This window comes from Dendrobates tinctorius, unplaced genomic scaffold (assembly GCF_039654945.1).
Source record: "Dendrobates tinctorius isolate UK_male_01 unplaced genomic scaffold, ASM3965494v1 ptg000296l, whole genome shotgun sequence".
Lineage (NCBI taxonomy): Eukaryota > Metazoa > Chordata > Amphibia > Anura > Dendrobatidae > Dendrobates > Dendrobates tinctorius.
In genome coordinates, this window is record NW_027361963.1 from 244,658 (window position 1) to 265,156 (window position 20,499).

The window sequence follows — 20,499 nt, forward strand, 5'->3', positions numbered from 1 at the left end:
ACGTGACGCACTGCCGGCACAAGGCTATCGCAGACACAGTGGGGGCTTACCTTAGTTATGCCACCACTGGCACCATGTGACAAAAATACAGTAAGCTAATCTTGCCCTAACAATTTATCGCAGGGGGGTATTTTGGTTGCCCCACCACTGCTAACAACCTTCCAAGAACTGCGGGGATTTATGCATATCCCACTTTCTCAGTTCCACTTTGGAACTCGCAGCTCTCCGGCGCCCCCCTTATCCTCAGGTTAGTCAGTCAGGGAACTACACCTAGGGTAATTGCTCACCGGCCGGCTGCTTCAATTAGGTCTGGCCACCCGGTGCCCAAATCACATTTCGCCGCCACCAGCTACGATTTACGTAATCAATGAGTTAATGAAGAGGGTCCGCAGAAAACCCCCAAATTAGTAGCAATTATCTAAAGGCACGTGTTCGTTTCTTAGAGCATGGAGGCAAGCTAATAGTTTTATGATTTATTCCCCAAAGGGGGGCAGTGATTACATAGATAAAAGTTGTTACAAAGTTGAGACATTAAATATGTACATTGCAAATATAAAATAACAGGGATGAAAACAGAAATTACACTTACAGTTGCTTAATTGTCTTTAGGCAGCCATGTGCTAGGGGGATGGGCAGCAGCCATACGTCCCCAGACATCTGGTAGGTCCTTTCAGCATGAAAACTCCAGCTCAACTCAATGGTTTGAACCTTGGAATGCCTCTGCTGTGTGACCTCACAAAAGGGGCCGGGCTGGTGAATTTCAGCCCCCCTTTCTCTAAGTTGCAATTTAACTAAAAACTTATACTAACTATATCTAGACGAGGCAAGCTCGTATAAATACGCAGTTGGTCTCATTTTTCTCAGTTTATCGAATCCAATCATTAAAACCTAAACATGCCGTATTTAGGACACACCATTTGGGAATAATCCATATCTCAGTTTCTGGTGGTGTTAGAACCGTGAAAATTAGGGGTTAGAAAGCGGGATTCGTTGCCTACGCAGAGATGTGAGTTTTATATCTCTGTCACATATGTTTTTTGCAATATGACTTGTTTTAATATCTCTCATTCATATGCTTGCCCCGCATGGCTCAAACAAAGAAACCCTTTCCCTTAACTAATCAACATTCCTTTCTGTGGAGAGGGGCCAAATGCTTGCAGAGGAAGTGTCCTATTACCAATGCGGACACAGAGCTGTTAAGGAGGGGGGATTGCAGGAGCTGACAGTCTACAATGTCATCAGTAGAGTAGCAATGGGAGATTTCTACAATGTCCCAGCAAAATCATATCTTACAGACATATCTTACATTACACTCAGAAGGGAAGAAGCGCTATATTGGAGTTCAGATTTTGCCGGAATGGTTTGAGGGTGCCATGTCACCTTGACAGAGCCCCTGTGGTGCCAGAGCAGCAGAAAACCCCCATAAGTGACCCCATTTTATGAACTACACCTTTCAGTGAATTCATCGACGAGTGCAGTGATCATATTGACAGCACAGGTGGGTCACAGAATTTTATACCTTTGGATATTTAAGAAAAAATAATTACATTTTTACCAGAAAAAAATTGTAATAGCCCCAGATATTACATTATCAGAACTTCTGCTGAACGTGGCAATACCCCATATGTGTCTGTGCAGTACTGCTTAGCCATACAGTGAGACCCTGGAGGGACGGAGCGCTATTTGACTCTTGGAGAAAAATTGTCGTAGATTAGTTTGCAGCCTCCATATACAGAGCCCCTAAGTGCCAGAAGAGCAGAGCACACAGCGCTCAAGTGACCCACTCTCCCCATCTTGGAAATTGCATCCCTCAAGGAATTTTTCTACAGGTGAAGTTTTGATTTTTGACTCTGGGTGTTTTCCAGAAACGATCAACAATGGATGTGTTTGAGTGAAAATTGTAAATCTGCCAGTGTAGTGCCCGTACATTGCAGAGCCCCCTCCTAAATTTTGCAGCACGGGCACCGCTCCTGGCATGGACAGCAGGTGATTGGCTATCACTTAAACCGAGCTCCTGGCAGCAATCGCCAGGACGTACCTAAATGATAAAGATAGTGAAGGGGTTAAAGAAGAATAAAAACACAGTAACTCGTCTTTTAATAGGAGGACGGCAGGTTCTCTCCTCTTAGTGATCCCAGAGGATCCTGTCCAGGAGGGAGGCCGTGTCCTCATGAGCGCTCAGAAAACAATCACTGGTAAATGGTAACCGTCCTTCCCCCAATCTTCATAACGTGAATTAGGAGAGAAGAAACCGCTGGATAGAAATGTGGAGCTTTCTCCAGCTCCTCTGTGGTTCCATTCCCGGTGGAGGGAAACTTGGAGAAGTTGTGTTTCTTAGTGCGGCTCCTCCATCTGACTGACGAGGGTCTTCTCTGTCCCTCTCCTCAGGGTCCTCATCCTCCGGGTACAGAGCAGAGAGCATTAGGCTTTAGCCTCACTGATTATCACTTCATACTTGGGGCCACAATGTGCTGGGACCTCGGTACCGGTGGTGAGGACACAACAATGTAATTTAGTCCCTGATACACAAACCTAGAATTACCGGTTTTGAGAGGCGTGTCTCATATATAGACAGATACACAGCAGGTCATGTATTCAGTCTGTGTCTCCACAGATGGATCCAGGAGGAGAAATCCACCAGAGAGATGTCCCCGTCCTCTGTGTCCCCAGGACTGTCCAGAGGAGAATCACAACATCCCGGAGGATCATCAGGTAGATGACACTGAAGCCCCTACAACATCTGACCATGAAGTGATGGGACCTGAGCTCATCTTACATTTTTCTTTTTAGGGTGAAGATCTGATTGATATTAAGGTTGATGTTATACATGGAGCACAAGAGGCGATCGCAATATGGGCCGATCAGCAGGGTGAGGAGGGGAGACTGTCATGTCTGTTCTGTGGTCACAAACTACTACTCCCATCATCTTATCACATGACACCATCTATTCCATCACTGTGTGTTTCCTACAGATGGATCCAGGAAGAGAAATCCACCAGAGAGATGTCCCCATCCTCTGTATCCCCAGGACTGTCCAGAGGAGAATCACAACATCCTGGAGGATCATCAGGTAGACGGCGCTGAGCCCTGTACTGGATCTGTATATGGGGGGATATTTCTGAGCGAGGTCAGAGGTGTCACAAATTTTGGTGGTTTCTTGTATTGTGCTGATTGTTACATCTGATATATCAGGAGGAAGATCCGACTATGAATAAAGTGAAGGATGAGACAGATGAAGAAGCAATGACGAGGGGGGATCAGCCATGTTTGAGTGACGGGAAGGAGGAGATTCCGGTAGATGTTTCCACAGGTATGTGATAATGATCGGTGTGTGATATCGTGTGGAGTCTCCGGTGCAGTGAAGCTCTATCCGCTGTCCACGTTACAACAGAAGTGTCCGGTGATGGCGCGGCTGCTTGTGTAGATTCCGGTGGTGCACCGATGAATAACGGGGCCGCCTTCACACCTCTTTTGTTTTATTTTTTTTTAACTTTGTTTATTGAAAATATACATAAGAACAAACACATTTCCCATGTCCATAAACATGAGTACACTTTGTCATTACACTGGTTTACAAAATTAAAAGCAACGTATAATTTAGAAGTGGTCATTCCCATGTCTGGTCATTAACCGTCCAGCATGGTTATATATTTCACATATATCTTAGCACACATTCTAACTTGTTATCTCAAGATACATTTACTGGATCGCATATAACGTCGACCTCGAAACTTGGAGATCGATACCCAGTAACTATTTACATAACAATAACTAAAAATTAACATTTCTGCTGGAAAAAACATACCTGTAAATGTGGTTTGGGCACCCCCCCAACACGTCAATATTCTTAGGCCCTCGATAGATGGTGACGGGTATTGAAGTCCCATATTTTGTAGAATTTCCCAGGGCACCCTCTATGCCCGTGTTTTCATATGGAATCACTGAATTGACAAGTTCTTCCTAGGTTCTCCGTGTTGAGTATAAACTACCCATCCATCTCAGAGCAATTAATTTCCTGGCCAAAAATGGTCTCTCGGAGAAATATATTAATATACTGGTCCCAATTATCTTCTTCCAGGACCCCAAACAGGCCCACCAAGGCATCCAGGGGAATTGGTGTCACTATTAGGGTTGACAAGAAGGTGATAACCACCTGCCAGAATGTATGTATTACCGGACACCTCCACATCATGTGTATGAAGTCGGCCTCCAACTCATGGCACCTGAGGCATTCCGAGGTGTGGGAACGACCCGTTTTTGCTAATTTAGCTCGTGTAAGATATGCTTGATAGATTATATATCATTGGGTTATTTTGTTGATAGCTGATGGGGAAACCTTGATTGAGGACTCCAGCGTCTCCTCCCAGTCCTCCTCCTGAATGTTAGGAATCAATAGCTGCCATTTTCCCTTAGCCGTCAACGGAGTATAGTCCATGTTTGCTGACAGTAGATGGGTGTATAGCGTGGAGATAAGACCTTGTGGTCCCTGTGATTTAAGCGTGCCAACAGTGGGAGAGACGATATCTGCGTGCCTGCACCTATGTGGGATTGGATCGCTGACCTAAGTTGTAGGTACCTGAAGAATTGAGCTCTTGGGACTGAGTACCGAGTCTGTATCTGTTCAAAAGACATTAGAATATTTTGATTATAAATCTTTTACTTTCGATACATTTCTGGAGCTCCAGAAAGCAGAAGAGGGATGTTCTTGTAGAGAAGGGAAGTATGTGTTGTGCCAGAGTGGCATTTCTGCCACAACCTCAGGGAAATCAACTACACTTTTAGCTTGTCTCCAGATTGTGCGGCAAGCTTAAGGAGAGGTAGCATCCTAGGAATGTTTGGTTTATCTGTCTCCAGAAACCCCAATAAATAGTTTGTCCCTGCCGCTTGTGCTAAGTGATTCTCTGAGTTAGGCAGGGGAGTATCTGGCACCCATGAGTCAATTGCCTTAAGTCTGGTAGCGCTGCCCTGCCTTGCTTTTTGGGCGTTTGTAGGGTAGAAGTCTGGTAGTGCCGCCCCGACTTGCTTTTTGGGCCTTTGTAGGGTAGAAGCCTGCTAGCGCCTCCCCGACTTGCTTTTTGGGCCTTTGTAGGGTAGAAGTCTGGTAGCGCCTCCCCGCCTTGCTTTTTGGGCCTTTGTAGGGTAGAAGTCTGGTAGTGCCGCCCCGCCTTGCTTTTTGGGCCTTTGTAGGGTAGAAGTCTGGTAGCGCCTCCCCGCCTTGCTTTTTGGGCCTTTGTAGGGTAGAAGTCTGGTAGCGCCTCCCCGCCTTGCTTTTTGGGCGTTTGTAGGGTAGAAGTCTGGTAGCGCCGCCCTGACTTGCTTTTTGGGCCTTTGTAGGGTAGAAGTCTGGAAGCGCCGCCCCGCCTTGCTTTTTGGGCCTTTGTAGGGTAGAAGTCTGGTAGCGCTGCCCCGCCTTGCTTTTTGAGTCTTTGTAGAGTAAAAGTCTGGTAGCACCACCCCGCCTTGCTTTTTGGGCCTTTGTAGGGTAGACAGTTTAAGGTTAGACCTAGAATTTCCCCAGATAAATCCAGTGATTAATGAGCTAAGAGTTGAAAAGGAGGATTTAAGTATGGCTACGCTACTATTTTGAAATATATAGCTAAATTTAGGGAGTAGAATCATTTTAACTAGATTTATCCTTCTGGTAACTGAAAGTCGTAATTTGCTCCATTGTGTGAGTTGAAGCTTCGCGTGGTCAAGCAGGGGGAGATGTTAGATGGGAACTCATGTCTGCTATCTTTCTGTATAATAATGTCCAGGTATTTAAATTGAGACGCAGTTGGGAGTGGAGATAGCCGCTTCACATGGACCCCTGATGAATGTTGGCGAGGCATTACTGCTGACTTATCCCAATTTATAGAAACACAAAGAAAAAACAGTATGACAAACGTGCAAAAATACTCTGCTGTAAAAAATATATAACAATAGACAGCAAGTGCTAGTAAAAAGATGATAACAAAAACAGGGTATTTAGTTGATATGTTTTTTACAAAAAATGTATACTAAGCCGCTCCACCACGTCACGGTCTACCCATCTCTGGGCAGTCCTATCTAATGTATTTAAAACCTGATCATGTGAACAGCACCTATATGAGCAGGATTCAAAAAGACGCTTCCTGATGTGGGCACGCTGTGCAAGACGGCTCTTTATGTGCATGTCACACAAGAGAAGGGCGGGAATCTCCCAAACCCTGCATAAGCAAGAAACTAATAGATTAAAAACACATGTGACATGCACAAAAGTGAACAGGTTGGTTGGACACTGTTCACACCACCCAAAAACATGTTTCTGTCTTTGGGTGGTGTGAACACTGTCCAACCGACCTGTTCACTTTTGTGCATGTCACATGTGTTTTTTTTATCCCAATTTATGTAGAGTCCGGAATATTTGCCAAATGTGTCTATAGTAGATATGACCTGCGGTAAAGTTTCTTCCCTGTGTCCATAAATATTACCATATCGTCCGCGTGTAGGCCAAAAGTATCGGTTCGGTCCGCTATGGTAATGCCCATAATTGTTGTTGTGGAGCGTATTCTTATTGTTAAAGCAAATAGGGCAGGAGATAGAGGGCAGCCCTGCCTAGTCCCCCTTCCCAGAGGGGAAGGGATCGAATGAAATGTTACTGATTATTAATTGAGCTGTAGGGGCTGCATACAACATGTGCACCTGTTTGGTGAATTTAGGACCAAATGCGAATTTCTGGAGGCACGCGGATGAGAAGGGCCGCTCTACAGAGACAAAAGCCTTAGCTGCATCACGTGAAGCCTGGGCCCACTCATTACCTTGTATCAGTGAGCTATATTGTACAGTCATGGCCAAAAGTTTTAAGAATGACACAAATATTAATTTTACAAAGTCTACTGCTTCATTTTTTCTAATGGCAATTTGCATATACTCCAGAATGTTATAAAGAGTGATCAGCTTAACAGCAATTACTTGCAAAGTCAATATTTGCCTAGAAAATTAACTTTATCCCCCAAAACACATTTCAACATCATTGCAGCCCTGCCTTAAAAGGACCAGCTAACATCGTTTCAGTGATTTGCTCCATTAACACAGGTGTGGGTGTTGATGAGGACAGGGCTGGAGATCAATCTGTCATGATTAAGTAAGAATGACACCACTGGACACTTTAAAAGGAGGCTGGTGCTTGGCATCATTGTTTCTCTTCTGTTAACCATGGTTATCTCTAAAGAAACACGTGCAGTCATCATTGCACTGCACAAAAATGGCCTAACAGGGAAGAGTATCGCAGCTAGAAAGATTGCACCTCAGTCAACAATCTATCGAATCATCAAGAACTTCAAGGAGAGAGGTTCCCTTGTTGCCAAAAAGGCTCCAGGGCGCCCAAGAAAGACCAGCAAGCGCCAGGACCGTCTCTTAAAAGTGTTTCAGCTGCGGGATCGGGCTACCAGCAGTGCAGAGCTTGCTCAGGAATGGCAGCAGGCAGGTGTGAGTGTATCTGCATGCACTGTGAGGTGGAGACTCTTGGAGCAAGGCCTGGTCTCAAGGAGGGCAGCAAAGAAGCCACTTCTCTCCAGGAAAAACATCATGGACAGACTGATATTCTGCAAGAGGTACAGGGAGTGGACTGCTGAGGACTGGGGTAAAGTCATTTTCTCTGATGAATCCCCTTTTCGATTGTTTGGGACATCTGGAAAACGGCTTAATCGGAGAAGACCAGGTGAGCGCTACCACCAGTGTTGTCTCATGTCAACTGTCAAGCATCCTGAAACCATTCATGTGTGGGGTTGCTTCTCAGCCAAGGGAATGGGCTCTCTCTCAGTCTTGCCTAAAAACACAGCCATGAATAAAGAATGGTACCAGAATGTCCTCCAAGAGCAACTTCTCCCAACCGTCCAAGAGCAGTTTGGCGATCAACAATGCCTTTTTCAACATGATGTAGCACCTTGCCATAAAGCAAAAGGTGATAACTAAATGGCTCAGGGAACAAAACATAGAGATTTTGGGACCATGGCCTGGAAACTCCCCAGATCTTAATCCCATTGAGAACTTGTGGTCAATCATCAAGAGACGGGTGGACAAACAAAAACCTTCAAATTCAGGCAAAATAAAAGCATTGATTTTGCAAGAATGGACTGCTATCAGTCAGGATTTGATCCAGAAGTTGATTGAGAGCATGCCAGGGAGAATTGCTGAGGTCCTGAAGAAGAAGGGTCAACACTGCAAATATTGACTTGCTGCATTAACTCATTCTAACTGTCAATATAACCTTTTGTTACTCATAATATGATTGCAATTATATTTCTGTATGTGATAAAAACATCTGACAAACACACATAAAAACCAGAGGCAGCAGATCATGTGAAAATATAATATTTGTGTCATTCTCAAAACTTTTGGCCATGACTGTACAGTGGTCTGCACCCTTCTGATAGTAAAAGTGCTACTTTTCCCTGGCATGAATCCAGTCTGATCTGGGTGTATACCTGGATCTCGAGACCCAGCTCTCGAGAGATGAGACTGATATCCCCCTGATCACGGCCTATGGTAAGGCATGTACACTTTGTAAGACGCACCCCCATTTTCCCCCCAAATTTTGGGGAAAAAAGTGCGTCTTACAAAGCGAAAAATACGGTAATTTCGAGAATGACTCGATTAAGTCTAGTGGTTGGGATTTTTGTAAATATCTTGTAATCTACATTTACTAACGAGATTGGATGGTATGATCAACATTCTAGACGGTCTTAACCTTCATTTTTACGAACTATTATGTTTGCCTCATAAAAGGAGATTGGTAAGTGTTCCCCTTGTTTGGTCCAATAAAAGGGGGGCTGGAGTATCTTGGTATTTGCTGAATAACTCAATGGGAAAACCATCTGGACCTGGTGCCTTTCCTTGAGCCATTTCTTTAATAGCAGTAATTATCTCATCCAATGTTATATCTGCCTCCAGGATGGATTGCTGAGAACGGGTCAGTCCCAGTGTAACAGGCCAGATTAACCCCCCCGCCCAGAATATACCCTGGGTTAAAGTGGCCTAGGCCAGATTTTACCCCTCCGGGTCAGAGTATACCCCCAGCTGCTGTAGATCAGATTTTTCACGCTTTTGAGGCAGCACACGGGGGGGCAGAGACAGCACACGGGGGGCAGAGACAGCATACGGGGCCCCAGGCAGGCAGAAAACGGGGGGGCAGAGACAGCAAACGGGGCCCCAGGCAGCACACGGGGGGCAGAGACAGCATACGGGGCCCCAGGCAGGCAGAAAACGGGGGGCAGAGACAGCAAACGGGGCCCCAGGCAGCACACGGGGGGCAGAGACAGCACACGGGGTCCAAGGCAGCATACGGGGCCCCAGGCAGGCAGCACATGGGGGGGCAGAGACAGCACACGGGGGTCCCAGGCAGCACATGGGGCCCCCAGACAGCACAAGTGGACCCCAGGCAGTACACAGGGGCCCCAGGCAGCAGTCGGGCGGCAGTGAAAGCGAACAGGGCCCCAGGCAGCACACGGGGGCCCCCAGGCAGCGCTCAGGCCCCAGGCAGCACACAGGGGGCAGAGAAAGCGAATGGGGCCCCAGGCAGCGCACTGGGTCCCAGGCAGCACACAGGGGGCAGAGACAGCGCACTGGGTCCCAGGCAGCACACAGGGGGCAGAGACAGCGCACTGGGTCCCAGGCAGCACACAGGGGGGAGAGACAGCGCACGTGGGCCCCAGGCATCACGCTGGGGGCAGAGACTGTGAGCGGGGCCCCAGGCACTGCCTGGGACTCCGTTCGCTGTCTCTGCCCCTGTGTGCTGCCTGGGACCCTGTTCCATCTCTGCCCCCGTGTGCTGCCTGGGGCCCCTGTGTGCTACCTGGAGCCATGTGTGCTGCCTGGGGCCCTCGTGTGCTGCCTAGGGCCCCGTTTTTGATGGTTCTCAAAAGCATGAAAAATCTGATCTACAGCAGCTTGGGGTATATTCTGACCTGGAGGGGTATAATATGGCGTAGGCCACTTTAACCCGGGTGGGGGGGTGTTAATCTGGCCTGTTACACCAGGAATTGCAAGTCTGACAGGTATGAGTGGCAGTGTGCGGTGTTATAGTCACTTTTGGACACTTATAGTCAGGGCTGTGGAGTCGGAGTCGTGGAGTCGGAGTTAGTTTTGGTTGGAGTCGGAGTCGGTAGAAATGTACCGACTCCAGCTTAAAAAAAAAATGTATTAATATTTCATAATTGAACTTTCATATGAATTTTATAAATGTTACTCAAATATATACTGTATGTTCTATCAAACTATGAACAACAGTGATAAGCAGTTCTGCTGGAGATAGAGACATTTCTTACTTCTTGTGTGTCACTGTTCTCCACTGCCCTTATCTAATATTATACTTGGTTAACCTCATGCTGCCCCAACCCCCCTACTTACAATGTATGAAACTGAAAGTGACAATGTGTTGCAAATTCTTAGTAGTAAAGCTCCTCCTCTAGACTAGATCATACTAGGTGTGCGTCTTCCAAGCATCTCACAGCTGCCTGCTACTCAGAAGAGGAAGACTGTAAGAAGTATTATCCTTTCAACAAACTTTGCATCAGTTAACTGTGAGTACATGAGGAATAATAACAGTATTACTGACCACTATATCAGTTGTACGACCTGTCAATAATTTTGTACAATTGTTTTTAGGAAAAACAATTGTCATTTGGATTGTGAATGCAGAATTAAAAACCTGAGAATGTCAAAAAGCATCACATTAAATCAGCTGTATTTGAACATTTCACCATCACTCAAGATAGAAAACATTATGTCTGTCAGTGTATGACAAATGATCCAGACGAAAACGAATGCTGTGAAGCCAAGATGAGTGCATATTCAGGCAAAGATAAAAATGCTCCTACCAGAGCTTCTAATCTAAAGAGACATTTACAGCGCTTTCATCCAGAAGTACTGAAAGCAGTGGATGAGAAAGACTGCATCCAAACCAATGAACCAGTGCCCAGCTCTTCCAGCCAAACAAAGGAGCAGAGAACTTTGCAGCCATCAGTTGCAAGATATTTTGTCAGTGACAAAGTTACTGTGACAATGACAGTAGATACATTTAAAAAACAGATCATAGAGCTTGTTGTAAAGGATAGTGTGCCTATTTCATTATTTTCACGACCAGCTTTTATGTGTCTGAATGGGGAAATGGCCCGCAAGCTTGGTGTTTCTCTGGAGAGAGTATTAGAAAATTAGTAATCGAAGAAGCTTTTAAACAAAAGGAAGAACTTAAAAAAACTCTCAAGGGACGCTTTCTGTTTTTTAAAATGGATGCCTGCACACGTCACAGAGGGAACTATTTTGCCATCAATGTCCGATTTGTTTGTGACAAAAATGAAATAGTTACCAAGACATTGGCAGTAAAAGACACCAAAGCTCATCACACCAGTGAGTTTCTCCAGGTCTTGGTGGAAAAGGTTCTGCAAGACTATGAACTTAAAAAAGTGCAAGTTCTTTCTGTCGTAACTGACAATGCTTCAAATATGATAAGTACTATTAAGCTAATGAATGAGAGTAATGATGGTGACCAGCAGCTAGAAGAACATTCTGGGTCCACAGACACAGAAATGTTTGAAATACAGGAACACAGTATTGTAACTGAGGAGCAAACTGAAGTTGCTTCAGATGAACAGCAACATGATAGTTTAGATGATCTTGTTGAAACTGTGTCAATATGTTCTTTCATTCATCACATGCGCTGTGTTGTGCATACGCTACAGCTGGCTATAAGAGACAGTCTGCAAGAAGGACATGCTGCTGCACTGATTGGCAAGGTGAGAAAATTGGCTACTGTTGCCAGAACCCCTAAAGTTGACTCAATTTTGAAGAGACGTGCTGGAAAAGGGGCAATTATTGATCAAGCCACACGATGGGGCAGTACTTACTTAATGATTCAGCGCTTGGTTGAACTGAAAACCTTTCTTGTAGACATGGCTAACCCTCAACTGACGCTAAATGAAAGTCAGTGGAATCAGGTGACTGAGCTGGAAAAATTGCTAGAGCACCCATTTACAGTGATTAAAAAATTACAAGCAGAGGACTTAACTCCAGGTATTTTCTTAAAGGAGTGGAAGAACCTGATGTTTCGCCTGTCCCAAAGAGGAGGGTTAATTGCAAGTGGCATTGCTACATCAATGAAACGGAGAGAGGAGCTACTATTACAAAATAACATTCTTTTGGCAGCTGTTTATGTAGACCCAATGCATCGGATTCTTCTAGATGATCAACAGCTAAGTAAAGGAAAAGAAGCTCTGTTTGAAATAGCAGTAAGGATGAAAGGGTTGCAGAACAGTCAGGAGGAACAAGAAGAATTTGGTCGTCCTGCCACATCTTCACCCTCATCATCAACTGATGAAGAATTTAATTTCGAAAAATATTTGGATCACAAGGACCGTGCAAAGCTTTCCCGCATAGAAGAAGAGTCATCCCCATCAAGGAACACAGCCAGTACATTTCAGCAGAATTTTTCATGTGCACTAAAAGAAATTGAGAAATTTGACCGTTCATCAAAAATAACAGTGCAACAAGCGATTCCTCTGTATCCTGACATTGTCAGAGATGTTGCCCGAGTGGTTACTGCTTTGCCACCAACACAAGTTAGTGTAGAGAGGTTGTTCTCTGCTCTCAAAATAATTAGATCAGATTTGAGGGCATCCATGAAGGAGGATCTGACAGAGGCAATACTTTTTCTGAGGACAAATTTATAGATTTCTTCTTATTAACTGCATAAAAGTGTTTATTGCATATTTACTTACAGTTTAGAAAAGTTTATAAAAGTTATTTGCTATATTCTAATTGTATTCTAATAAATGTAGTTTTTGCTCTAAGTGGTCTGATTACTTATATGATGGTGAGAAACTGAATAAGCACGATGTTTATTTTACAACAGTAAATTTGTTGTTATGAATTGGCCATTTATGAAGGAGTCGGAGCCGGAGCCTGATAAAATCCAGGAGTCGGAGTCGCAACTGTTGCTTACCGACTCCACAGCCCTGCTTATAGTGATTTATAGTAATCGTGAGTATGTCTTCAGCGGAGGTGGCTATGGTGTCTTCCGGCCTCCTAATTTGAAGTATGGAGTTAGATGCGTTGATGGGCCATGTAAGCCAAGAACTTGCTAGATTGGTTCCCCAATTCACAGTAGGATTGCCTCGTGAAGAATAATTTCCGTTTAGATTTATCTTCTAGGTGTTGTGTGTACAATCTATGAGAGCAGAGCCATTCTGACCTTTTGCCACTCGAGGGATCGGCAATATATTTCTTTTCAGATTCTTGTAATTCAGCCTCTGTGTCTGCATCTTCCCTGGATGTGACTCTCTTAGCGTATGAGATTGTAGATGAGAGACAGCCCCTTAGATGTGCTTCAATGTGTCTGCACTAATCCAGGGTGCAGCGGACCCAAGTAAAATGGCAGCTGCACAGGTGCATAAATACCAAATGAACCAGCCAGCCTACAATCAGGGATTGGCCGTGTGGTACACCAGTGCAGAAGAAATAATCCGCATGTGGCAGTGTTCACACAGGGAATGCAGGGCTTCTGGCTCACAGCCTCTTAGTAGCACCATATAGGGGGGCTGCCCAGTGCCAACTAGAATGCATCCCGTGTGAACAGAGGCCACAAGTTTGCAGAACCATTTTGGCCCAACTGAACCCTGGAAAAAATATAAAAAGTGCACAACAAACATATCAATATATGTAAGGTACTGGTTGATATATTTAGGCCTTAATACGGAAGCTGGCAAACTGCGTCAGCTTTACTTGGGTCCGCTGCACACTGTATTATTGCAGATGCGTTTAGGCCTGTCTGGTTTGTATTTGAATTTTTTGGAGGATTATTTCCTCTTTTTGAGGTTTTCATGTGCTTCAATGTGTCCCAGAATAAGTTCATTAATTTAAGCCAGAATGAATTTAATTTCCATAATCGCCTGCGAGTGATACAGCCAAACGTAAGAGTTACCACCACCGGGCTGTGGTCTCAGACTCCTCTGCCTCCATGTTCTTCTTTATCTACCCATAATGCCAAATTATTAGTGCCAAATCTATAGTCCAGACGCCTCAAGGTGCGTCTGGTGACCGGTGTATTCTCTTGTGCTCGGGTGTCTCAGTCTCCACAGGTCTATCCAACCATTCCCTTCCATATATGTAGCCATGTTGGTGGGAGAAGGTGTCGTTGAAGTGTCGCCACTATCTAGTCGTAGTCTATCTAAGGTGTTATCCATTATGAGGATAAAATCGCCCATGCATAAAATATTTGCCTCAGGGTAGTTCATCACAAACCTCACAGCTTTTTTACAATGCTTATATTGGCTGGTGGTGGATTATATATACAGAGAATAACATAATTTTTAGAATTAATACTCACGTGGACAAATACAAAGCGTCCCTCCGGGTCTCTACGGGAGGCCTTAACCTCCCATCTTACTGACTCATATGGAAGGAGTGTAACGACCACTGCACCCATGGCTTATGGATCCATTTGGCTTTATCTCTAGTGAGGTGAGTCTCTACTAGGGCTTTTATATGAGGGTGGTATTTCTTTACCTGCAAGAAAACTTTGATTCTTTTCGGTGGGGATTTTCGGCCCCTTACATTCCATGTCATACATACTAGCTCAGAATCCATTACCTTTCTGGACAGTAGGATTGTCAGGAGAGTTTACAAATACCATTCTATATCTTTATACCAGCCTAGTCGTTTGGGCTTCGGTACGTTCTGGGGAGATTCCATAATTATCCACGTTGCAGAGTTTGCGTAATTTGGAGGGGGTTCCTACTAAAGTACAAAGCATTAAGGCATAATAGTCGGCCAATACGGCAGTCGTTCCACCAGCTTTCAACCAGTAAATGGGCGCGTTGTTTTTGTAGGTCCACCGAGAAGTCAGGAAATATTGAGATTGTGGCGTTATCATGCTTAATGGGGCCTATTTGTCTGGCCAAGCATATAGCGGTATCTCTGTCCTTACAATTTAGAATACGTGTAAGGAATGGATGTGGAGGGCACCGGATGGGAGAGGGCTGGTCGGGACTCTATGCGCTCTTTCTACCGCAAACACTGTTGAAAACTCGTCCCCGAGTGTATTCTTGAGCCACTCCTCCAGAAAACGCTCAGTTTGTTGCTCTTCTGCGTGCTCTGATAATCCGATGATGCACAAATTATTGCGGCACAGACGATTTTCCAAGTCGTCCACTTTTTCACCCCAGGCGTTTATTGGTCCCGCCACTTTTGTTAGTTTAGTGGCCATCGTTTCCATTCTGTCCTCCAAGCTCGACACCCTACTTTTGGCCTCTGTTATACGGCTTCTCAGGGCCTGCATATCTTGCCGGAGAAGCCCCACTTCAGAATGTACGTCCTCAATCTTCCCTGATAGGGATGTTATACAGCTAGAGAGAGCTTGTAGAAGCCGTTCAGCTACTTGCTTCAGAGTCATATCCTCCTGATTCTCCCTCCACTCATTCTCGCTTATTGGAGATCCGCGCTGCTCTGTATTTTTAGCTGTTGGGATATATTGTCCCCTTGAGGCGCGGGGGGAGTCAGCTCGTCCAGTCCTGGCATATTCTTTAAGCTTTTATGCCACATTTGAACTATTCCCAGGACTCATTTTATAGGGGGTGTGCGCAGTCTTTTAATAAAGTGAGTTCAGTTAATGGCTTAGGCAGTATAGGACTTGGCAAATCCTGCTACAAAGAGAGAAGGTGTCAAAATCCAAACTTTATTTCATGATGGTTAAAACGTCTTCGCCGGGAGAACGGGGGAAAGGAGTGTGCAGATGACGGCTGTTTCGCGCTATTGCGCTTCTACGGTTGACCCGTATGCCTCCCGTATGCGTCCTCCACCTGGTATAGAACATGTGGCTCCTCCATATTGGTACACACAGAAACTGATGGGTAAATAGAGCCTGGAGGGGCGTAATTAGGGGGTGATGTGTGCAAAACAGGACAGATGTAAAAATCCATTATGCTGTCAAAATAAATAAAATGTTGTGAGCTTTATTATAAGACCACAGTGTGATTTTGGGAACATCCCATTAAATGAAGATTAGATCCATAGAAACTACTCAACCGATCAGTCCTAGTGGGTTACGTTGGCCGTGTGCCGCCCGTGTACGATCCATGTCCCGTCCTTGTACCGCCCGTGTACGATCCATGTCCCATCCTTGTACCGTCCGTGTACGATCCATTCTTTTCTCAGCAGTTATTAATCCTTCACACGGCCATTTCCAGTTTCCTGCTCGTGTCTGTGACCATCGGATCGTCTCCTGATTCTCCGTTCGGCATCAGAGTTTTCTCTCGCACCCATCAGATTTCGGAGAGAAATAAGCTGAGGATAAATCTGCAGATTGTAGAACACTGGTCCGAGTTATACATTAGTGTGAACGAGCCCTTAGAATAAGAAAAAATAAAGCAAAAAGAAAAGTGTAAAACAAACTTAACCCCTCAGTGGCCGAGCTGATTTTCACCTTAAGGACCCGGACACCTTTATGACATAATAACTCTGGAGCTTCATCAGATCCCGGTGATTCTGAGATTGTTTCCATGACGCATTGTACTTTGTCAGTGGTAAATTTAGGTTGATATTTCTTGTGTTTATGTGTGAAACGATCACAATTTTGGTAAAAATTTTGAAAAAAAAAAAAAAAATCTCAATTTTCATATCCTTAACCCCTTCAGGACATTTGCAGTATACAGACATCATGATTGGGAAGCAGGAGCTGCACGCGCGCGATTCCCGCCAGGTATCACAGCTGACGCCCGCCTCTCACTGCCTGGAGCGCTGCCCGCAGTTTAATTCACTAAATGCTGCAATTGATATCAAGCTAGCAAATCAAATTAGCAAACCGTACCTATTCACATCAGTGAAGGAGGGTAAGCAAGGTAAACCCTTTCAATATAAAAAAATCAATTTTAATGAATACACACGATAACAATAGATTTAAAAACAATAGCAATGGTGCCTCACAATGTGGAGGAAGGCCTGACAACAATACCCATGATGGCCAGCCAAATGATAGAAAAAAATATATATAGGTAAATACAATAAGTATGATTAAGCAAGCCCAGGGCAAACTCTCAGCATAGTAATAAACAGAATACCAGTAAGAAAGGCAAAGCCCTACAGAAAGGTATGCGCTGCTGCTAGAGATGTTACGGTATATCCCTGACTTACATACAGGCAATGGCAAAAATATAAAGTGCAAAGTGCATGAGGGTAGCCAACATAGAACTCTAGATAAAGTGACAGTGCGTGCAGGAGAGATGACGCACGGCAGAAGAAATAAGACATTATGTCTTACATTACCCCTAGTGTAAACTGCAAGGCGCAGGCCAAGGGTTTGTCAGGCGGTCCCCCAACGCGTGTTTCGATAACACTTTCTCTGCCCTCAAGGACTGGAAACCTACAAATTTAAAGGGTGGAGCCCCCCCCCCCAATTGGGGGAGAGGTGAGGTAAATGCCACTGTATATTGTGAAGATTGAAAAGGAATCTCCGCGATGCGGCAGGCTGGATTTCCCCTCTCACCTGGTAGCGATTGTCATGGGGGGGGGGCGCAGTCTAGGACATTCGTCCAAGCAGACGTTACCCCCATTAGCATGTCACTATCCAGGTTGGAATGAACGCTACAATATGTCGTGCCCACATGTGCGTAGGGAGGAAGTGGCTGTCGTCACTTCCGAGAGGCGCGGCTGGCCCCAGAGGCGGGAAATTTGAAATGGCACCAAATATTATAAAAGGTGTTCTTCCCCTACCATTCCTGGGTGCACCACCAGCGATCCTGTAGACGAAGCAGCCCCTCCATGCATGGTAGCGTCCTGCTACTGGGGTGGGTGAGTTATAGGACCTTCCGTTTTGTTGCCTATAATCTAATGCTGTGTCCGTTGAATATAGTTTACAGGACAAGCCTAGGAAAGCACTGACTAAACAATACAATAAGGAATGCACACGTTGTTAAGCAAAACTATTGTCATATAGCAAAAAATTGTGCCAACTCTGCATAGAGAAGACAGAGGAATCCTCATCTCCTGAATAACTTAAAGCTATTGTCAAGATGGAGGTCAGAAATTCGCTTAAGGAGCTTAAATTTAGGACTCCATTTGTTCCTGTGGGTAAGTTGGATACAAGCTCAGAGGAGGACTTAAAAGATGGGGAAGATACCGAAACGCGCGTCGGGGACGGGCGCATCCAGGAGAGCTGTCTGCACATTGGCATAAGGTATTGTTTGGGCACTCTTATTTGGCACAGCTACTATATTTTTATGAGCGGCATGGATTAATACACTATCCTTTAGGAATATACTTTCTTCAGTCGTCCATGACAGCACCACCTTAGAGAGGGGATCCGCCCTTTAGGAACAAAAAACCTACAGATACAAAAAGGCGGCACCTCTCCCACGCATCAGTTGGTTTCCTGTTCCTAGAGGACGGGACTTCCTTCAGATCGTCCATCATGGAGTCGTCGACGGATTCCCAGGCCGGCTGACCGACCCAGATAGCGGGGGGTTCTCCTACCTCGGTCACGCTCGGGTCCCTGGAAGCGCCACGGTGGGGCCGGGTAGGTCGCCACGGCAGTGGTCGGAGCAGGTGGAGCACAGGGTCGGGTGGACAGCCACCTCCATGTTGCGGGCACCAGGTATGTATACCTGGGCCCCTCCTGATGCGTTCTCCCCCGGGGGTCCGGTCCCCCTCTCCTATCCGGGCGGCGGTGGCGCCCGGTCGGCGGGCGCAGGTCGGCGGGCATACCGGAGCCGGGGGCGCCGTGCCGGCTCCTTCCACGGGCTCTGATGAGCGGCGGAAGGGGCGGGGCCAGGAACGCTGAAATCGGAAGTCGGGTGCCGGCCGGCTTTCCAGTGCGCGCCGGTGCACGGCGGCCCGGGGTGGCGCGCGGTGCCCGGGGCGGGGAGGGGGTGGCCGGTACAAGGGGGGGGAGGTCGCGGGGGGGTCCCAGGGGGGGTGCCACGCCAGAACCCTGCTGACCCGGCTGGGAGGCCTTAAAAGACGGGAGGTGACGCTGCTGGGGTGCTTCTGAAGGCCCAGCAATGGAGACGACAGAAGCCCCCATAGAGCAGCAGGACGAGGCGCAGGAGCGCCCACAGAAACAGGCCACGGTGAAGCCTCATGCGAGTGGCCAGCAAAAAAAGCGAACAGAGCCACAGAAGTTCCTCCAGGATAAAGGACCCTCCTGCCTCCCTCCGTGATCCGGTACCTGCCTCATCTGCATGGGTAAGAGATCTCCGTGAATGTACCCTGATGCAGTGTTCCCTTATGTTTTTTTTGCAGGGGAGGAAAGCTACGGGAAAACAGAAGCACAGGGAATGTGCCCTCTGTAGTTGCCCCTTGCCAGACGGCCACCCTAAAAAGTTGTGTCAGCCATGCGTGCGACAAACGGTAGGGGTTGGAAGGGGATGGTAGCCCAGGGGTAGATTGACAGGCCCTTACACTCTCCCCCGTCCATACAGGTAGCGGAAGAAACGCCGGACTTCACCACAAGCCTGAGGGAAATTATCAGGTCGGAAATGAAGGCCCTATCTAAAAGGGATTCTTCTAAAGGAAGAGAAATTAGTCTCTCAGGTTCGGAGTCCTCAGCCGCCCCTAGGAACGATGACTCCTCAGATTCCCCGGCCTCCACTTCGTCTTCTTCAGAGGAAGACACAAGCCGATTCTGCTTCCCTTTAGATCAAATGGATAGGCTGGTTAAAGCAGTAAGGTCCAACATGGGGGTAGCAGACGCAAAACCAGAACTTTCCGCACAGGACGTGATGTTCGGGGGTCTAGATCCCAGAAAGCGCAGGGCCTTTCCTTTAAATGACAAAGTCCAGAGCCTGATAGATAGGGAATGGAAAAGACCTGAAAAAAGGGGCTCCTTGCCACCTGCCTTCAAGCGGAGGTACCCGTTCGATGATCCAGTGGTAAACAGATGGGATAAGGCCCCTAAGCTGGACGCGGCAGTAGCCAAAGCCTCCAAAAAATCCTCCATACCATTCGATGACATGGCCTCCTTAAAAGACCTGCTGGATAAAAAAAGCGGATTCCTTTCTAAAAGGAACATGGTAGATGTCAGCAGGCGCTTTAAGACCAGCGATAGCTGCCACATGTACGGCCAGATCCATGATGGTCTGGCTAGATCAACTGGATTCCCAACTGAAGGACGGAGCCTCAAGAGCATCCATCCAGAAAACCCTTCCAATCATCCAAAGTGCTGCCGCTTTTTTGGCTGATGCCTCAGCAGCCTCTGCGAGAATGGCGGGGATGACCGCGAGTTTATCCAACGCAGCACGAAGGGCTCTCTGGTTAAAATGCTGGCCAGGAGATATCCAGGCCAGGTCACGACTCTGCTCCATTCCATGCGAGGGAGAATATCTGTTTGGCCCCGTTTTGGATGAACTTTTAGAGAAGGCTGGGGATGATAAAAAGACGTTTCCCAGTCTGCCGAACCCTTCTTATAGACGTCCCTTTACTAGGAAAGGATATTTCCGTAGAAGGCCGTCCAGGGACCAGGGCAGATGGGATGACAAGAAAAGGAGAGGTACC

At 46.3% G+C, this 20,499-nt stretch overlaps 1 protein-coding gene across 1 annotated transcript in view; it reads left to right on the plus strand.

Annotated features, from left to right (window-relative positions):
- The window catches only part of LOC141073082 (uncharacterized), a 41,722-nt gene that overhangs the window by 11,066 nt on the left and 10,157 nt on the right, over positions 1-20,499 (plus strand). The window contains exons 5-8 of the mRNA XM_073560411.1: positions 2,615-2,712; positions 2,791-2,869; positions 2,973-3,070; positions 3,193-3,310. Coding sequence (XP_073416512.1) covers positions 2,615-2,712; positions 2,791-2,869; positions 2,973-3,070; positions 3,193-3,310 — 393 coding nt within the window. The remainder of the gene's footprint in view (positions 1-2,614; positions 2,713-2,790; positions 2,870-2,972; positions 3,071-3,192; positions 3,311-20,499) is intronic.